Genomic DNA, 20016 nt, shown 5'->3' with positions numbered 1-20016 from the left:
TTACTTTTAATATATCTGGTCCAGGTCTGTTACTTTGCTTCATATCTGTACCTGACCCTCCTCTGTTGAGGAGGTGACTGTCCACTCATACGGTCTTTCTGCTCAGTCTCATGGCATTCTTTATTTTTACCTTTGCCTCTTAGACACAGCATGCCGGTAGAGTTTGTGTTTTAACCCTATACATTAGTTTGTCTTTATAGTTGGCATTTATTTAGTATGATAAGTAATTCTTAATTCTGTCCTCTGTATCTTTGTTAGCATTTTTTAGCATTATTTTTGCTTTTCTTATTTTCGTTGGTTTATCAAGTTCATTTTGGTTTTCCTTCTATGGATAAGCATTTTTCCAACACTTCCATTCCATTCATTCTTTCTCTGTGCTCAAAATCTAATTCATATTTTCCTCTCAAACAGTATACCTTTAAGTGATGCCCCACTCCCTACGTGCTAGCCTACTGCCAGATAGGAAGACCTGTGGAGCATCTCCAGAGAGCTTCTGGCCCTTCAGACTTCCCTTTCTCCTCCTCCTGAGTGACACTACAGATGCCTCTGTGAGCCTCTACACCATGTGGAGCAAGCACAGCTGGTCAGCTGGAGCTGTGACCAGGATTCCCTCACAGCAAGATCATGCCTTGTAAAGAGCTGTTTTACCACGTAGACAAGGAACAGCAAACTGACCAGAGGGTCAGACTTCGGCTAGACCTGTTCTTAGATGGCTTGTGAGTTAAGAATAGCTTTTTGCCTAATGAGCTGAAAAACATTTTTTAAAAAAGAATATTTCATGACACATGAAAACTAAGTGAAAGTTAAATATTAGTGTGCACTAATGGAAAGTTTTATTTGAACACAACCTCATTTAGGTGCAGCTCCCCACTGTTTCTGGACCTTACTAGCAGGGAAGCAATTGAGGCGGAGACTGAACAAGGCATTAGGGGACTGCAACTGCAGGAACATTGATGGCTGACAGTTCATCCCCCCCTCCCCGAGATTTGTTTGTTTTTGTTTTCTTGAGACAAGTTTGCAAAGTTTCTCAACCTTTTACTTTCTATCCTGTACTCTTTGGAAGGAACTCATATAATCTCTGCTTTAGTGGAGAATGATACTCTATTTTACCTTTGCAAACTTTTCTATGTAGTTCAGGCTGCCCTGGAACCCCTATGTAGATTAGGTTGTCCTTGAACTCACAGAGATTCTTCTGCTTCTGCCTTTGGAGTGTTAGTGATTTCTGTTAGTAGTATAAACCCCTCAAGTGGAAACAGATGAAAGGGTGCACTGTGGAGGCTCAACGGGGTGTGGGGTATCATCTTACTGAGCCCCATTGGCAAAGCCCTGTGCTTGCAATTATTTATGTTAACTCAACATACCCTAACATTACCATATTCTTAACTCACATAAAAGCAATGATTAGAAAAATGAGAAAATTTAAAATAGTATATTCCATCACTGTAGACACAAAATAATTAAAAATGGGAATGAAGCTGGTATCAAAGTTTCTGGGGGGGGGGGCTCATTTGTTAGCCAAGCAAAGAGAGCCATTTACTAATGGTAAGTTAGTTAAATTGTGTTTGATTGCACCTGGTGAAAAAAAAAAGTATCCAGAGAAAATAAGCTTACTTAGGATGACTAGATTTGGAGTAAAAACTGTTGCTCAGGCTGGGCCTAGGTTCCACTTACTCTGAAGAACACCCATGCATTCAGGCACATCTATAGGCAGTACAGCAAGCATAGCAGAGACTGTATGCCCCCAGAGTTAGCATCTCCTGGGTGCCAAGCACTGGTGCAGGACCTTGATTAACATTATGTTTGACCCTGCTTCTATTTCAATCTCAGCCTCTACTGTGTAGGCCTTCTTCTTGTGTATCCAAGGACTGAAACATAGGAAGTCCACAAAGCTGACTATGAAAAATGACACCTTTACAAGCAGCAGAAAAAGAAGGCCCAGATGCCTTTAGCCATGCGCAGATGGTAAGTGTTCACTCACACCTAGCTATGAAGGTGGGGTCTCTCTTCGCTAGCAACTTAGGACAACTCAGGTACCTAAGCTGACTGAGTGTTCATAGGACACCAAGTCTGTCCAGTGTTGCAGAGCATAGGATAGAGATCAGCATAGGATATCAGATTTAACCTTTGTAAGATGACCTGACCACCCAGAAACTTCTTTGGCAGAGGCACACCTAGAAATGTCTGGAGTCAGCCAGCACAGCCAAGGATGAGCGTTCAGGATATTTTTTTTGCCTTGCAAAGACTACCCATGTGTACAAACTCCACTCTCTTGAGTCAGCATGTCTATCACTGCCCTATTGCTGTATACACAAGACTTTAGCTTCTTCAGCTGTTCAACATGGACTCCCTCTTACCAGAGACCTTTCGGGCCTTCATTCTTGGACTGGGGGTACATGATTGATCCCTTGATGTGTACACACACACACGTACACATGTGTGTGTACTTTTTCCCTCTCCCTCTGGGTTCAGTTCCGTTAGAATAACATAGCTGCCCCCACACCCTCAGAACAACCTTGCTGGCACTTGGGAACTATGCTATTCTGCTTCATCTTGAACCAGTTCTCAAATGTGAAGGTGCATGCTTCATGCCTATCAGGTCAGGACTGTCTACAGTCAGATGGATGTGCCTACTGAGACCAAATAGTCATCCCTGGTGACTGGAGAAGCCTGGCTCTCAGAACTGCCTACGTGGGATCTGATTCTGTGACTGCAAGTCTATGGTCTGATGCCTCCCTGGACTAAGTATGAAAAGGCTGGTGGCCCTGGGCTGCCCTAGACTAGTGACAGGACACAGATCAGCATGTCTCCAGACCCTTTCTGTTATTCTTGGGAGGCCGGGGTCACTGCAACAATGTGTTTCCTTGTTCCTCACTAGTTCTTCCCGTTCTCTAAGGAAGTGACAGGCCCGAGGGAGAACAATTAGATCTGGAGCCATACCAAGAAGACATTATTCTCTGATAGATACTTTACTACAGAATAATTACACCCCATAATGCCACTAATAAATCAAGCTGAATGAACAGCTACATGCACTTTATCACCACATCTGCAGAAGCATCTCTGCTGTGCTGAGGTGGATGGAACTCACCCAGGCCAAGGTCCTTAGCTGTGGGATTGATCGAGCAGAAGAGACAGGGAAGGCAGAGAGCACTAGCGAATACCCGTGAATTAGAAAAAGAGTCCCAGAAGTGTGTGCCTGTATCCCAGAGGTGTGTACTACCCAAGGGTCAGGCTTTGTACTAGTCACTGCACCAAGATGGAGAGGAGGGAGCTGATTTGGTGGGAGCCTAGCTAGACCCTGGGACCACACACAGCTATAAGCCCTGTGGTATAGCCAGAAGACCAGGTAGACATGATAGTGAGGCCTGGACCCCCAGGAGCCCTTCATTCTAGGTCTGGATTCCCTAGAACTCCAAGAAAGGTACCACATTGTACAGACTCCAATGACAGGCCTGCATCCCAGAGCTTTGTCTAGTCATAGTGACCCCAAGGTCATCAGGAAGCCGGTGACTTTTCTGGCCTTTTCTCCTCTTGTTCCTTTTATCTATGAAACCACTAGCCCTTTCTTACCCTGCAGGCGAAGTAGACCTGAACTGTGCCTACTAGTCATGAGAATCTGGGCTGGGCCTGGCAGGAGCCAGTTGCATGGAGCACAGGGTCCAGCAAAGGCAGGAGGCCTTTGGGAGAGGCTAGTCTGCTAACCTGGAGGCTCTGGCTATAGTCCAGCTCTGCGAGGGCATGATGGAAAGCACTCAGGTCGCCTTGTACTCTGGCCTAAACTATCTAGTTTAAAACCTGAGGACTTTTGACTCTGGCCCCAGCCCACACTTGGGCCTAGTACTGAGCAAAGAGAGGAAGGAACCCAAGGATTGAGCTTACCCGCTCCACAAGACCATGCTTGTGTTTCAGCTTGTATACCCTCAGTGCTGGCAGGAAGCTCTCTGTGTAGTTCTTATCTTCCAGTCCTTGTAGCAAGACACCATGGAAGGCCAGCCGGCATGTGTTGGTATGAATGTCAGCATCCAGCCTGGAGCCAATCACCAAGCATAGTCGGGGACAGGTAACTGGCTTCTCAAACTCCACCAGGGCCCATTGTTGCCTGGGGCACTGGCCCCCTGGGGTGTGGCCTGCTTTCATGTCCACCTCATCACCACCTTCTGTGGCTGTGGGCATGGAGTCTTTGCACAGGTACTGCTCTTGGAAGAGGTATTCTCGGGAGAGGTCGAAGAAATCAAGTTTGGGCTCCAGGTCAAAGCTGTCGGGAGCAGGGCTAAAGAACAGCATGCGGCCCATGACTGTCTCATGGCCCACTGTGATATGGAACTTGGCTTTAGTCTGCAGGGGGCCCCGAAAGTAAGGGATCTTTTCCACAGAGATGAGGGCTGCGTGAATGGTGTGCAGAGACTCAGGTGCACATACCAGCCCACGTTCCAGCAGCTTGGGGTCAAACTGGGTGACACAGATGCCCAGTCGATCTCCTTGCACAGCAGAGGTGACTGGTGTGTGAAACATCTGCATGGACTTCACTTTCTTCACCACCTGTCAGGAGCAAGAGGGAGAATATGTAAAATCACAAGCCCTGAAGCTGCCTACCCATCCCAGTCCTGATGGAGGTCTAGGCAAACAGTAGAAGGGAGGCCAGGGTTTAGTTAGACCTCTTTGGGCAAAGAAAGCAGCACCCCCAAGAATCAAGGCCTGGTGGCAGCATACATCTTTAATCCTAGTACTCGATAGGCAGAGGTAGGTGGATCTCGTGAGTTCGAAGCCAGCCTGGTCTACAGAGCAAGTTCCAGGAAGAAAAAAAAAAAAGAGCCAAGGCCCAGGTTAGGCCACTTTCCAAATCTCATCCCTGTGCCAGCACAAGAACAGTGGTCACTCCCTTCTCTCTGTTCCCTGGAAGCTGCTTCATCCAGGATCTACACCCTCAGGCTTCCTCCTTTTTATCAGCCATTCCAGAGCATTTTAGCCCTCTGCATAGCCTTTAACACCTAGTTCCTCAGCCTACCAGTGTGCCATTTGTTTTGAAAACTCAGGTCAGATGACAGGCTATGGAGTCTGTGACTGAGGGCAGGACGTGTCCCTAATTCCTGAGTAGCCCGCTCTTCTGCCTTTCCTCACCCATGAAACCCCCACTGTCTAGCTTATGTCGGCCTGCCAAGGCTGAGGGCTCTCTGAGAAGGGTCTTCATCTAGTTATTTGACATATTCCCTGTGCTTAACATGTGTCAGGCTCTATTCCAGGAGAAGGACCTGAATCAGCTCTGTTTCAAACAGTTTAATATCTAGAAACAGGAAAAATTATCTACACAGCACATGCAGATATATTGTTATTTTGTATAGCATAAGTTAATTCATAAAAATGTGTACTGATATTTACTGAAACACAATTCTACAATGTAGGTGCATGAGCCATGAAAAATACAACATGGCCCAGGGTGGGGAAGGCTCTGGTTTTACACGGGCAGGAAGAGGAGCACTGCTGAGGCAGCCCCTGAGTGAGGCCTGTGAAGATCCAGAGCAAGATAGCTCTAGGCAGAGGCACCAGTAAGGGCCAGGCCCAGAGATGGAGTCTCCTGTGAAGCTAAGCAGTTAATAAAGAGGCAGGAGGGCAGTTGCAGGCCAAAGGTCAAGGCCTAGGCGCCATGTATATCATGTGGAGTTACCTAAAGGGGCAATGTGATCTTATCTCAGTTTCTGAAAGGTAACTTTTGACTCCACACAGAGCAGGCCTCTGCCTTCACAGTCTGCAAATCAGGAGCAGATACAACAGAGCCCAAGATGGTGGCATTCCTCCTATGCCCCCCTCCTCCAATATGCCATCAAACAGTTTCAGTTTAACAAAGCAGAGTTTATGAAACCCATTTCAGAAAACTCAGCGAGAGGAGCAGAATGAGCCTGGATTTTTATGATTTGGTTACAAATATCCCTGCCACAGGGGCCAGAGGCAGGCACCCACACTTTTCCTTCTGGACACAGGGCGAATGCTGTGCTGGTGGCACTCAGACTCAGAGCCTTTCACTAGAGTATCAAACTCAAGAGTTTGTTTAAAGATCATTAACTCCCCACCCACAGGGTCAGAGGGCAGAGAAAGTGAGAAGCTGTGTCAAAAGCTGCAGCCCAGATCAATCAAAGGGAAATGCAAGCCTTCTCTGAGGTGGCCTAGGAGGCAGTGGGTGATGGGGGCGGGGTCCTGAAGACTATTAACTCACAGAACATCTACCCTAAATGTACTTGAATCCCTGCCTCTCCCTGGGCCAGGGCTCTACAGCAGATCTGAGGAGGAAAGTGTGTCACAGCTTCTCCCGTGGCTCCAGTCTTATTCCTTGTGACCTTTATACCCTCACCCATAGCTCTCAGGGGCCCGAAGGCCTTCAGTTAAACCAGAGTCCCTCTATATGGGTAGGCTGCCATACTCCTCAGACCCTCAGGCACCTAGGAAGCGCTCTGTAGAAGGTGGAGTCCCCCAGTCTTCAGTAATATTCTTCATACAGCCCAATTACACACCCTCTGCATCCCATGTGTACAACACTCCCCTAAGCCATAAGCCACAGCTAGAGGACTCTGGAATGAGTCCTCACACAGTGATTCTGAATGTTCTGTGCTTTGCCATGATTCCCTTCTTGCTTAGGTTTCTTCTTCTTGACAAATTCTTGGTATCCCTAGCACCCAGGGCACTTTGGGAAGGGTTTCCCTATATGCACCCCAAGCAAAGCTGCACACTCTGATCCTGATCCTGCTTTACAGGTTAAACTCTAAGGCAATGAACACCCACCGGTAGGCCTATCAGTAACTGTCCCCCTAGAACGCCAGTGTCACCAGTCCTTGATCCTACTGTGCACTCCCTGCAAACGTGCTGCATGCATTCATCCCCTCTCCTTTCCCTTACACATGACTGTGTGCAGGCTTATAACAAGTGCAGTACAAGTTGCCAATCACACTGCCTGTGTGAGGGGCTGGGCTTTTTGAAGGAGTGCACTGTAGATAAGGTACTGAGAACCCTGTAGCTCACTAGCAGGGGACTGCCTGCCATAACCTTAGACTTAGCGTGAGCTGGGCTCCTGTTCACACTCATCTGCAGTACTTGTGATTATTGCTGGAAGGGCTATCATGAGCCTCTCCTCTCAAAAGGATTTGACCTGGTACCTAGATGCAAGGTGGGCTCTCAAGGATTTGGATCCTATAGCAGAATTTCAGGGTCTCAGGAGTGTTCAGTTCTTTAGATGCAGACATACACTTCTACCATCAGGGTGTGAGGCCAGCTGCTATATAGTCTAGCATTGCTAGATTTCTTAGCATTGCTTGCTGCTCCCACCCAGCGCCAGGCGGGCTTCCCTCACAGCATGCTTTCCTTTCAACAGGCTCATGTTTTCAGGACTGAAATAATAAAGAATGCCTTGCGAGGGCATAAGAGCAGAGAGGAAAATAACTGAAGATCAAGATTCCAAGGGCCAAGACAGGAAATTGTGAAGCAGATAAAGATGGGGACAGGCGGCATGCCACTACTTTGGCTCTCCATGGCACACACAGACAGTACCACCAGTCACCAGGGAGCTTGCAGTCCACCCTGGGAGGCTATGAATAGAGGGCTGACCTAGACACTAATAGCACAGAAACACACTTTCCTTCCTCTCACTCATTTATAGTTTTGTGAGACTCTATCCACTCACTCAAGGACCACCAAACATTCCTCACACAATGCAGAACGAGCTAGCACATGTGTATTGCTCAACATGTCTGCTACATTTCTTTCACATGTAAGTTTAGGGTGAGGATCTGGGCAAGAGACCAAAATTATTGAGTCTATGGATCTGCTACCTGGATATGGGAGCCAGAATTAAGTCTTCAACTAATGAATATTAATTGCATGACTGTGGGGAGGTGCAGAGAGAGAAAATATCTCAAAATAATAGCTCTACATTCCCAGACCTTAGGTGAAATGTGTATGCTAGTTCTTCCTGTGTTCACACGGCTATACCCCTGTTACCAAGAACAATAGCCTTGCCCTTTCCAGGTAGGTTGAGCATGGCCTTGTCAGGGCCCTATCTATGGTAGGCCCTGTCCTGGTTCTCTGGAATTAGAATGCACAGAGGCTAGGTGATAGGACTGGGATACTGCTGTATCCTGAGCAGGATTGCACAAGGAGGCTCTATGCCCTGATCTCAGCCCTGCTGTGGAAAGAAGGTGCAAACTCAGTGAGGAAGAGAGCGGGAGGAATATATCAAGCAGGAAAACAATTTTCTAAAACTCAAGTTTGTGCTTGCTAAGCACTTTGGTTCTTTCTCATTAACAAAGAAGCTTTACCATCATCCGGGTCAGTTATTCTACATAAAAACCCTATGAGGCAGGTCAATATTTTTACATTCAATTTTATGGATGAAGAAACAGAGGTTTGTGATGTCTCCAAGGTCACAAAGCAAATAGGCTCAGACTTGGGACAATAAACGTCAGGACTGCAAGGCAGGCCTGACACTCAGTTTCCTCTGCTGAGTAGCTGAGCAGAACCCAAAGCCCAGGCCACTGGAGCTGAGCGCAGATTGAGCATGAGTCCATAGAGCATAAGTGTCCATAGAGCATAAGTGTCCATAGAGCATAAGTGTCCATAGAGCATAAGTGTCCAAAGTTCCAGATAGATAATTACATACCACCACAACTTTCCCAACCCCACCAAGGCCCTCTGGTGGGTGAGGAAGTAGCTGAGAAAGTAAGACTTGCCTTGAAAGCCTTAGTAGTGATAGCAGACGCAGCCAGGCCTACCTCTCCACAAACTCACTCTGTCTGAGCTACCATGCTGCCTGCTCTGGCAAAGGTGGCAATAATCTCACGCAAACTAAGCCTGATGGTTTTCTCAGCTGCACTACCTCAGCACCCAGTTTGCATTGCAGGTTCATTCTGCTACATTCATGGAAGAGAGGACACAGAGCCTGCTGCCTGACACACTTCCTCCTGCTCTCAAGTATCTGCAACTTAGTTTTCCGAAGGTTGTACACAATGCCACTGTCTGGAACAACTGGGTTGGGTCTCACACTACTTTTTTTAATTAAAAAAAAATTTTTTTTTAAAGATAGTCTTGTGTAGCCAAGGCTGGCTTTGAATTCACTATGTAGAGAATAAAAATCCTGAACTTCTGATCTTCCTGCATCTATCTTTCAAGTGCCAAAATGACAAGCGTGTGCCACCACATCTGGTTCATGTGGTGCTGAGGCTTGAACCCAGGTCCTCATGCAAGCTCTCTACCACATCTTATGATAGCTAATCTTGGCTGTGAGTGTGATTACATCTGAAATTAACTAAAACCCAAGTGGTTGGGTATACCTGTGAGGGATTTTCCTTAATTGAATCACTTCCACCTTTAATCCTGACTTTTTGAGATGGGAAGACCCACCTGTAATCTGGGTCACATCTTCTGGTGGCACCTATATAAAGGGCAGAGAAGAAGAAAGCTTTTGCTCTTTGCCTGCTTGCCCTTGCTCTTGCTGGCAAGTTCATTCTTTCGCTGGTATTAGACACTGCTTCTTCAGGATTCCAGCATACACTGAAGAACACCTGAGACATCCAGTTCTGGACTGAGCAACTACTGGATTTTTGGATCTTCCACTGAAGTAGCTGGACCACAGCCTTATTAATGATATATATAGCTACTCTATCAGTTTTTTTTTCTCCAGAGAAGCCTGATTGATACACTTCTAGTCCTCTACTGCACTATTTTCCAGGGTGACAGTCTGGAAAACTCACATCTGCTAGTGTGCAGAGAGAGGAACTGTAGGTGTGCTTATGCAACTCGCATGCAAGAGTCTTCTAGCTTGAAAATGGTGGTCTCACTACATAGACTAGAACACTGAGGCCTGCGGTGTTAGGTACTAATACCAGAGCTACATGTAGGATGAGTGTAATTCCATACAGAGAGCTTCAAGACAGAAGCGAAGCAGGATCCTGGCAGCCCCTTGCTGAGTAAGTCTGACAGACACGGTATGCTCTTCGGAGGAACAGCTGTATTTAAGGCCCTCAGCTTTCTGCACAATCCACAGGTGCTTGTGCAGCTGCCCAGACCAAACTGAACAGACTTTGTGATATGAATCAATTTCTGGAGTGGTGGTACCAGCGATGAGGAGACTGGACCAACCTTACCCAACTTCACTCTGGAAATGAGCCCGTGCCTTGGCCGAGGTCAGCACTGCACAGCTTTGCTGTGACTTAACAAAATGTAAATTGGGGCAGAAAAGAGACACACGGGTCTGGCGCTAATGAGCTTACAACAGCAGGATCAGTTACTTCAATTCAAAGAGGTTCAGACTAGAGGGGAAAAATGAAATAAGCTTTTAAAGATCAGTCTAGGTTGGGCTCCATCAGACCTAACCAATTTTGTTTAATAAGGTTTCAATTTGGCTGCTCTTATTTCTCCCTCTTCTTCGAGCAAGGCTGTATACAGATAAGACATTTTCCTCTCCCTAATGCATTTAATCGCATCACACACACACAAAAGCAAACACAGGGCTCTGTGAAAACAGCACATATGAGCCCCTGTGGGCTGATGGGGGGCATCCCTGCTGGCCAAGGTTGGGCTGGGGAGCAAAATGCAGGTCAGCCTGGGGCATTTCATTCTAACCACTTATTTTTAGAGAAATTAAAGCCATTCAAAAAACAGAGAATCAAGTGATATGTTATCACCTGTGTTCCTTTGCCAGGCGCTGACTAAAATCCCAATCCTATCCCCTCCTGACTGACTTGCAGTAACTATCCTCATGAATTCACTGTGTCCTGTTTTATACATTTACATCTATGCACGTGTTCCTGGGTAGTATACATACTTGTCAGTATATATGAAGGCATGGTATCACTGCTTATACTGGCTCTCCTACAGCATTGTATTTCTGACATTTATTCATACCAGAGTGCACAAACATATAACATGTATCTATATATGTTATCTTGGTGTGTGTGGTATATGCTAATGGAGGCCAGAGGTTAACATAGAAGTATCTTCCTCACTGCTTTTCACCTTAAGCAAGACATGGTTTCTCACTAATTCAGTTAGAATGATCAGCACCCTCGCTCCAAGTACTGGATACACACACACACACACACACACACACACACACACACACACACAGAGCCACACCCAGCTTTTATATGGTGTAGATCAGAACTCAGGTCTACAAGCTCTTTACCTACTAAGCCATCTCCCCACCAAGTCATTTATCCCCACCTTTATTGATATTCACAAGAGTTACTAGCTTCAGCCTACATACAAATGCAGTTTCTCTAGCATAGTGGGTATGCTTCTGGTTTCATCAGATCTCACAGACTGCTTTTGGCCAGCTATGTTCCTACCAACAATGCAAGGAAGTCTCTTTCTTACATACTCACCTGGGGCTGTAGGTCTGGTTGCTTTTAGTTGGTTGGTTTTTTTATTTTTCAAGACGAGGCTTTCTCTGTAGCCTTGGCTGTCCTGAAACTCACTATGCAGATCAGGCTTGCATATAACTCACAGATCTGCCTGTCTTTGCCTCCTAAGTGCTGGGACTAAAGGTGTCTGCCATCATGCCTGGCTGGGTATGTTGCTCTTAACAGTCTCACAGACAAGTCCGGTGTTTGTTGTTGCCTTAATGTGTCATCTAGGAACAAGGCCCTCCAAAAGGCTTTTCATTTATCCTACTCCCAAGTATCCAAGTATCACAAATAAAAACTAATTAAAAACAAAACAAAACAAAGAACCCTGTTATGAGACAGGGTATTCGGTGGGTATACACTTCTGAGCCCAATCCAGTCCTCATGAAGGGAAGGGGCAGATGAGAAGGTCTGTGCATGATCTCACCTTGCCCTACATAGCTTTCAGGCATGAGGCCAGGGACTTTTCTAGAAGCTTTTGATAGTTGAGGCCACTCCTCCATCTGGCCTAGGTTCTCTCTTCCTGGACCCTCCAAAATACTAGAAGTTGTTTTAACTAGAGGGCTCTACTTTATGGAAAAATCCTATCAGACCTTAAATAAAAGATTACTTGTCCATTGGGAGGGAGTCAAAGAGATTCATGCTTAGAGGAAGGGGAACATTCCCAGATATTCCAATATGAAAGGAAGCAGCAGGTTTGTCTTCAGTGTGTCTGTGAGGCCAAGCCATATCACTACCTGCTCAATTCCACTGGTGCCAGGTCCTTATTGGCTGGGCCCACAGCAATTCCCTCTTTTTCCAGCTTTCTCCACCTTCCTCACTCTGTATACAAATGACTCTAACACCTACCTCAGGAAACCCTTAAAACAGCTGTAACTTCTAGTATGCCTGTGTACTGCTGCCTCCTGGGGTCCTCCATGCTAGACACCAGCTCTTAAAATGAATACACTTACTTTATTGGGCACTAATCACTGATCCCTGACATGGCCCTGGTCATGTCTCTCCATGTCAACGTCACAAATTCACTCTGCCCATTAGCCTCCCAGTGGCTCTGGAAAGGGGGGACCGTAAAAGTGACAAAGGGCCTCTAGGAAGCCTTCTTCCTCCTCCAAGCCATCCCTAGTATTTGTCATCCCATAAAACTTTAAACTGAATTACATCAACATTAGATTCTTCTGTCTTCCATGCAACTGTGCTTTAATTGTTTTTAGTGGCTGCTGGGTTTGGGGTAAAGAATCCATATGAGGTAACCTAAGGGGACCAGCTGTCCTCTTGGTGGCCAGAGGCTCTCTGCATAATGGAGCAGCAAGGGTGGCCACATCTGGGTCCCTGGGGCTTGGCAATGAACAACATGTGCATTTAAATCTTAGGTGGACAGGAAGGGTTCCTCAGTTCTGGGGCTACCCTATCTTCATCAAAGACCAGCATCAGGCACACTCCCAGACCCCAGTTACCCACAGCAGTGAGCAGACCCAGTACACAGGAGAAAGCTTGAGAGCCAACTCATGCATGGAAAGCCTGCATCTCAGGCCATACCCACCACCCAGTGTCAGAAGGCAGGTGGGCAAAAGTTCAGGCTTGAAAAGAGGTACAGATTAGGTACTCCAGCACCCTAAGACTGAGGGCTGGCCCTCCAAACCATGAGCAACATGACATATCATGCAGCTATTTTGTTTTTTTTCTATTGTAAGGCTAAAGTTATAATAAATAGAAATGAGAAAAAGAACATATGAGGAAGGCTGGTTTGGGGTCATCACCATTTGATGATGAACTCTAAGAGGTGGGCATATAGTTCAGTGGCAGAGTGTTTGCCTAACATGCAGACGGCCCTGATCAATTCTCAGGTCACAAGCAGACATCCCTCAGAACTAAGAAGTTCAGACTCACATTGGTGCCAACCAGAGGTTGCTCCAAGGTTGTAAAGTTGGCTTCCCTTGTTATCCATTGTTCTACAGACCAACACTTGGCGAGTAAAGTGGTATTTCCATTTCTGGAGATTGCTGGACAGACGACACTTTCTTCAAAGTGCACTTCAAAGAATAGCACGAGGTTGAATATGAAACTGACCTAGACTTACAAGTCACTTTTGATAGCAGTCTGGGTCTCACTGGTCTCAGGAGGTCCAACAGTGCCAATTAACTAGATAAAGACACACTCTTGTTGCTCCTCTGTTGTAGAATATTATTTTAAGGTATGCTACTTTTGTTTATGCTGCATTTGTCTAACTCTGTGAAGCTGTGACTCTTTGCCTGTCTAAAACACCTGATGGTCTAATAAAGAACTGAATGGCCAAAAGCAAGGCAGGAGCAAGGACAGGTGGAACTGGTAGGCAGAGAGAATTTGTAGAAGTAGTCTGGGGGAAAGGAACACGAGGACAAGGGGAGCAGGACACTAGGGCAGCCACCCAGCACAGAGTAGGAGTGAAAGTACGACACACAGAAGTAAGAAAAGCAAAAATCTCAGAGGAAAAAGGCAGATGGGATAATTTTTTTAAAAAGCTGGCAAGCAACAGTCAAGGCTGGCCATTTATAAGAAAAAATAAGCCTCCATGTGTGATTTATTTGGGAGCTGGGTCGTAGGCCCCTCAAAAGAGTAAAACAACAACCAACACTCCTATTCCCCTGTCTTCATCACACTGCTCTCATTTCCTTTCTTGCCATTATTGACTCAAGATCCAACAAGACAGTGGGCCTGGATTCCCCTGCCTGGGCTTGTTGCTTATGGCCACAGATGGATGGGACGGTCTGGAAAATGCTACTCCCCTCCAACTGTATAGTGTCAGAGAATTTGTTCAATCAGCTGAGCCTAGAGGATTACTGAGCACTGCCACTGCCAAGGAAGGGTGAAGTCAGTGCTGCCCAATGCTTCCATATGCACAGGGAGACCAGTGGGTAGTATTCCATACCTTGTGCCACAGAGACTAAGGCAGGAGGCATGAACACCACTGTGGTGCAGCCTCTCAGCTATAGGAAAGCTGTGGAATGATGGTATACAAGATAGGAGGGCTTGGCTAAGGGGCGGAGCCCTCCTTGGACACTGGATGCTAGGGTTAGCAGTTGAGGGTAGAGGTAAGGTCTCAGTTCTTGTTTTTCTCCAAGGCTTGCTCATCTCCCATAGAATGGGGGTGCAGGGTTCAGGCTGTGGGAACCTGTGAAGGTGTATGGAGGTTGTATGCCCCTACACAGGTGAGCCTTCAGAAGCCATCAGGTACTTGGGGGCAGCCTGTACTATTTATCACCCAAGTTTCAGTATTCAGTTCCTTCCTCAACTCTGGCAACCCCATACCTAGCATTCATTGGCCTTGTACCCAGCCTCATCCTCTCCCCTATATCTCCCATTATGTTCAAGTTCCAAGAGCTCTGCTTTTTCCTTCTGTACTGTCAGATCATCCCTCAGTCTAGAGCCTGGGTCAGTTGTGAAAACTTGCTCTGGGGTTCTGGACACTCTGGTTCATTGCTAGGCTGGCTTTGCATCTTTCTCTCTAGCCTGCTTATATCCATCATCTATATGGGAACTACATGGTTCTTCGCTAGGTTCCTGACTCTGCTGGATCCACATGGAATGCCCTGCATCCTTTATAGACATCCTTCAAGACATCCAGTGTCACTTGCCTTCACCACTCATTTGGCTTTAATGAAGCACACAGCAGCTCCTCCCCTGGCTTCTGGAACATGGAGAAGAAAATTAGGGCTCCATCTTCACTGGGGAAGGTGATACAGTTTAAGTGTGATATGTCAAGGGCTACACAGGGTTTTGAGATAGTGGAATGATGGTAGCATCTGAATGAACCTTGAAGGACAATGACTATAAGTGGGATATAGAAAAGGGCAAGGAGGGGATGCAGTGTGCCATGACAGTGAACTCTGAACTAGATGGTACTAATCCTGAGTGGGACTCTGAAGAGTCAAAGTCCCATCTGCCTTTCTCTGTGTGCCATCCTAAGGATACATGAACAATATAAAAGGGATTCTCAGAGACACATTAACAGATTTCAGAAAAGTAGGGCCAGCATTCATTTTTTGGTGGTTATTGGGGGACCCTATATGGATGTGATCAAGAGAGTAAGCACAGCCTCAGAATTCAACAAATTGGACAATGTTTGAGACTATTAGGAGGCTATACACAGCTGAGGTATCTAAATAGCCAAATTCATGAGGCCAGCAAGCAGTATGGGAACTGTATGTGATGAGAAGTCCTCAATACCACCTGGCTTTCAAACCAAGGCAGAGAAGGCAGACACCACAAATCATGATGTCAACATTCATAAATCACACTGTGTATCTTTCTGACATAGAGCTGAGAGAAGGGTTTTCAAGGACAACTCAATAGGATAGGGATGTTCCCAGATAGGGTACAACAAGGGTCTGGGACGTAGCAGTTGACTAAAGGTTTTGTTATTAGATGATATTAAAAGACTAGCTTCATAATTTAAAATTAGCCCTTTGAAAAGGCAGAGTTTTAATCAGTAAGGTTTATCAGAATAGCTCCAATCAACTCACTTAATAATAACAGACTACTTTCAACTAGAATAGGGGCAGGGTAGGGAAGGGGCAGGGGAAGCAAGCAAAGGAGGCTGGTTGCAGAGTAGGCAGGCAGCTGGAGGAAGAACCTTTCCCAGACTCCCAATGTGACTGGGTTCACTGTGGCCTGGAGGCTACCTTGCAGTCCCATTGCAGGAGGAAGGGACTCTAATGAACACAGGAAGTATGATGTGTCCCCTGCTATAGAAACAGCAGCTGTCTTGTCAAAAGGGGGAGGCCAAAGAAACAGTGCAGACTGAGTATACCTGGGAATTAAAAGGAATGGCAGCAAATATAAGGGCAAGCAGGGTTCCATGAGTGCCTGTTTGGCTCTGGTCAGAATGGCCTGCAGAGAGTACCTAGGCCAAGTCCAAGAACTGGGCACTTGATCCCAAAATGTGCTGACCCAAATATGTGTGGACGGATGCTAACTGCACCAATGTGCTCTGCAGCAAGGACATGCTCCTTATTATAGACATCAGGAGATAAAGTCCCAGCTTTCCTGTCTCCATTAGGGATTGCTTTGGCCCAACCACTCTGGAAAGTTCTCTCCATGCCTCCATTTGATGCCTAAGCATCTCTACCTCTTAGAAACTTTCCAAAAGGCAATAAAGATGGCTCACTAAAGTTTACCTCACTGTTTATGATCACAAGAGATGGAGACACCCAAGCAACAGAGAGACAGCTAAGCAGAACAGTGGATAAAATGTCGCTTGCAGTAGGCAATTGTGTCAGCATGGAGAAATGCTTCCCTGTAATAGTGAACAGACTGTCCAGGCATAAAATGTATTTCAAGAATCATCTTAATTGTGTATGTGTGTTGTCTAATCTGGTTTCCTTATATTTTATAACAATTTCTAATGTAAATATGCATAACTTTGAGAACTGGAATAAAAGCTTTCAGAAATTCCAAGTTAAAGGAGAAACAAAGTCCACTCCAGCAGGCTGCAGGAGTGTGCTATCACTGGTGCCTGAGGTGACAGAAGCCCTCTAAGTCCCTTCCTCAATCCAGTTGCCTGCAGGGAAGCCAGGTTCTGTTACCCTCTAACCTTCACAGTGGCCAGAAGGTAGATGCCTTTGCCACCATTTGACAGATGGGAACCAAAATCTGGTCATTACCCTAGATCACAGGTGTATAGCAACTGACAAGGACTCTAGCCCACTCACACCTGGCTGCAAAGTCAGTTTACTTGACCACAGTGCTGCTGTGACCAAGGCTTCACTCCACATCTGGGACAAAATGAATGCTGGTAGTGGGGCTCACAATGTCTGTGTCCAGAACTAAAGCAAATGGTGTTGCCTCCCTGCCCTCTTCTCCAGGACCTGCAGAGATTGAGCACTTGGGGTACGCAGTAGCAGCCTGGCTCAGGTCCACCTTTAGGTAGACCACAGGAACTAAGAGGAATGTCCTAGCTTGTCTGACTACAGGAAATACTGATTCTTCTTCTGTTTCTTCCTGTTATAAGTTTCTTTCTAATTATGAAAAAAAGGTTAGAGCTGTCTATCAGGAATAAAAAAGCCACCTGTGGATTGAGATACACATCACCAAGGGACCAGGTATTATGGACACTTTTCTTCTTTCTATTTGTCTATTCTTATGTATTTTCCAAGCATTGTATCAGAAAAAGCTTAAAGAATACATTCAAAACTGGGTGTGCAGGCATAGGCTTGTAATCTAAGGCAGAAAGATCTTAAGTTTAACGTCATTTAAGGGCTAATATAGCAAGATTTATCTCAAAACAAACAAAATTCAATATCTTAGTTTTAAACTCAAGAAAAATCATCTGGCAAGACAGAACAGGTCCCAGCAGGTTCAAAGCACCCCTGCTGAGGTAGCGGCTGCACTGCATGCTTCCTGGTGTTCAGTACCTTACTCCTGGCCAGCACATACCTGGTCAGCTAAGCTACTAACCAGCAGGGTTGGGGGCTGAGGTAGGCTCAGTTAGGTCATGGGGGCAGGGGGCAAGACATGAAACTGTCAGGTTTCCAGGCTCAAGAGAAAAACTTCAGCACCTGTAGACCATTATCCTTGTGTCCTCAGTCTGTAGTTAGTAACAGTGGCTTCTGTTTCTCTTCTGCTCTACACACCTAGGTGACTGCTGCTCTTTGCTCTTCACCCCCAACATTTAGGTTCACTCAGGCCTTCATGGCCCCCTCATCACTCTTAGCACAGAGAGCAGTCTATCTCTGGTACAGCATGGCACACTCCAGGGCACCAGCAGAGACAAACAGGACACTCTGAGTCAGCACCTATAAATGATGCCCTAGCAAGGATTGAGTAAGCAAAGGTTTTTAGGAAGGCTTTTCTAGTGGAGGAGGTTGGCGAAGAAGCAATGCAGGAAACTCTAGGGTTGGAGGTCTGTGAGGTCAGCATGGGAAACAGAACTGCCCGGGGTGGGGGGGGGAGCACAGGGGAACTGTCCAGGACTATTCTGGGATGAGAGCAGTGGACAGAGGCTTGTCAAAGTACTGAGGAGTCACATCATCGCCTGGCCCTCTTCTCATTGCTCTTCCTGCTGGTTTTCCACTCATGCCTAGAGAACACATATGATCCTAGTACACAAGGCCCCACAGGAGTGTCCTGCTGAAAGGAGCTCTGCCAGTGTCTATCTCTTACAAATAGGACCCTCTACCAGCCCATTCCTACTTGCCTGGTACTTGTTTCTGTCACAGTGGCTACCACCATCCCCATTCTTGCCCTACTATTGGACCAGATGATACTCTGACAAGCTTGCAGGACTTCATCTTCATAAAAACTCTACTTGGGATTTTCACTATGCCCCATAACATACAGATGACCAAACTGGGGCCCAGGAAAGCCAGGTGAATAACCCAAGGTCACACAGATCAGCAATGGTGGAATGGAGGCAGGAGTAAAGTGGCCTGCCAACAGGCCACTGGCACCTATAGGAGGTGGAATGGCTACTGCCTCACTTGCGTGTTCTACAAGACCCTTGAAAAAGTGCTACTCTAGGTCATCTCTCTGAACAACCAAAAGGGGCTGGGCATGTTCTCTGTGCAGTAATGGTTTTGGTATAGAGGCACACATAACTGACTGACACCAGGCCTTGGAGCCTAGCTTCCTGTGATCTGATTTTAGGTTACAGTAACTACAGGACATTGAACAAAGGAGGTTCCCTCTCTGTTTCCTTAAATGGAAAATGTACTAATTCCATTGGGCAGACATAAGATTGAGACAATCTACATGAAATACTGTGGCATTTAAACACACACACAACCTCTCAAGCTGAGAGAGAGATCAGTGGTTAAGAGTACTTTTGCTTTTAAGACCTAGGTTTGGTTCCTAGTACCCACATGGTATCTCATAACTGTCTGCAATTTCAGTTCAAAGGGGATCTAATGCCATCTTCTGGCCTCCTCAGGCATTAGGTACACACGTGGTACACATACATGCAGGCAGATAAGCACTCATACACATAAAATAAAAAATTAAAATATAGAGGTAACATATAGAGTGTTCAATAAAGACCTCCCCATCTGTGGTTTGCTGACCCTTGCAGAGTACTTTCCCTCATCAAGGCCCTGAATATGGTAGCAAGACATGCAGTTCTTAGCATGGGCAGACCTGCATTGCCTCAACAGGCATCATTCAATCCAGGGACACTTTCAGATCAAGCAAAGGATGGGTGAGAGCTGACTCTGCAGTTAGGGGTACTAGCATGGTATGGCAACCACATTACCCCTACAGTATGGCAATCAATAACTGTCTGCCTCACCTATAACCTGACATTAATGACACAGGCCCTGAGAAGACAGGTATTCATAGAGAGCCCCTGGCTGGCTGTGGTGTGATTGTTATTCCAAACTGTCTCCTAGGAGCAGAGGAGAGGCCAATCCACAGATGACTTTCAGAAGCTTAAGGGCATAAGCTCTGTGCAGTCTGTTTGGGGCAGACCGCGCAGCACACAGGCCAACGTGAGTCATGTTCTATCGCAAATAAAAATCGGTCCATGAATATACATAATCCCCAGGTAATTCTCCCAACCTCAGACCAGTAATGGAGCCACCCTCGCTCACTGAGGCATGAATATTTACCGCCCCTGGCTTTGCTGCTCTCGATCTGGGCTCAATTTTGCAAATTAAAATGAGGG

General features: G+C 46.3%; 1 protein-coding gene across 1 annotated transcript in view; it reads right to left on the bottom strand.

Moving 5' to 3' along the window:
* Eefsec (eukaryotic elongation factor, selenocysteine-tRNA specific) overlaps positions 1 to 20016 on the bottom strand; it is a 210282-nt gene that overhangs the window by 35222 nt on the left and 155044 nt on the right. The window contains exon 5 of the mRNA XM_048416458.3: positions 3880 to 4539. Coding sequence (XP_048272415.2) covers positions 3880 to 4539 — 660 coding nt within the window. The remainder of the gene's footprint in view (positions 1 to 3879; positions 4540 to 20016) is intronic.

Source organism: Myodes glareolus, chromosome 6, assembly GCF_982192425.1.
Source record: "Myodes glareolus chromosome 6, mMyoGla1.1, whole genome shotgun sequence".
Classification (NCBI taxonomy): domain Eukaryota; kingdom Metazoa; phylum Chordata; class Mammalia; order Rodentia; family Cricetidae; genus Myodes; species Myodes glareolus.
The sequence above is the reverse complement of the archived record's forward strand: the minus strand, read 5'-3'. Positions and strand labels throughout refer to the sequence as shown.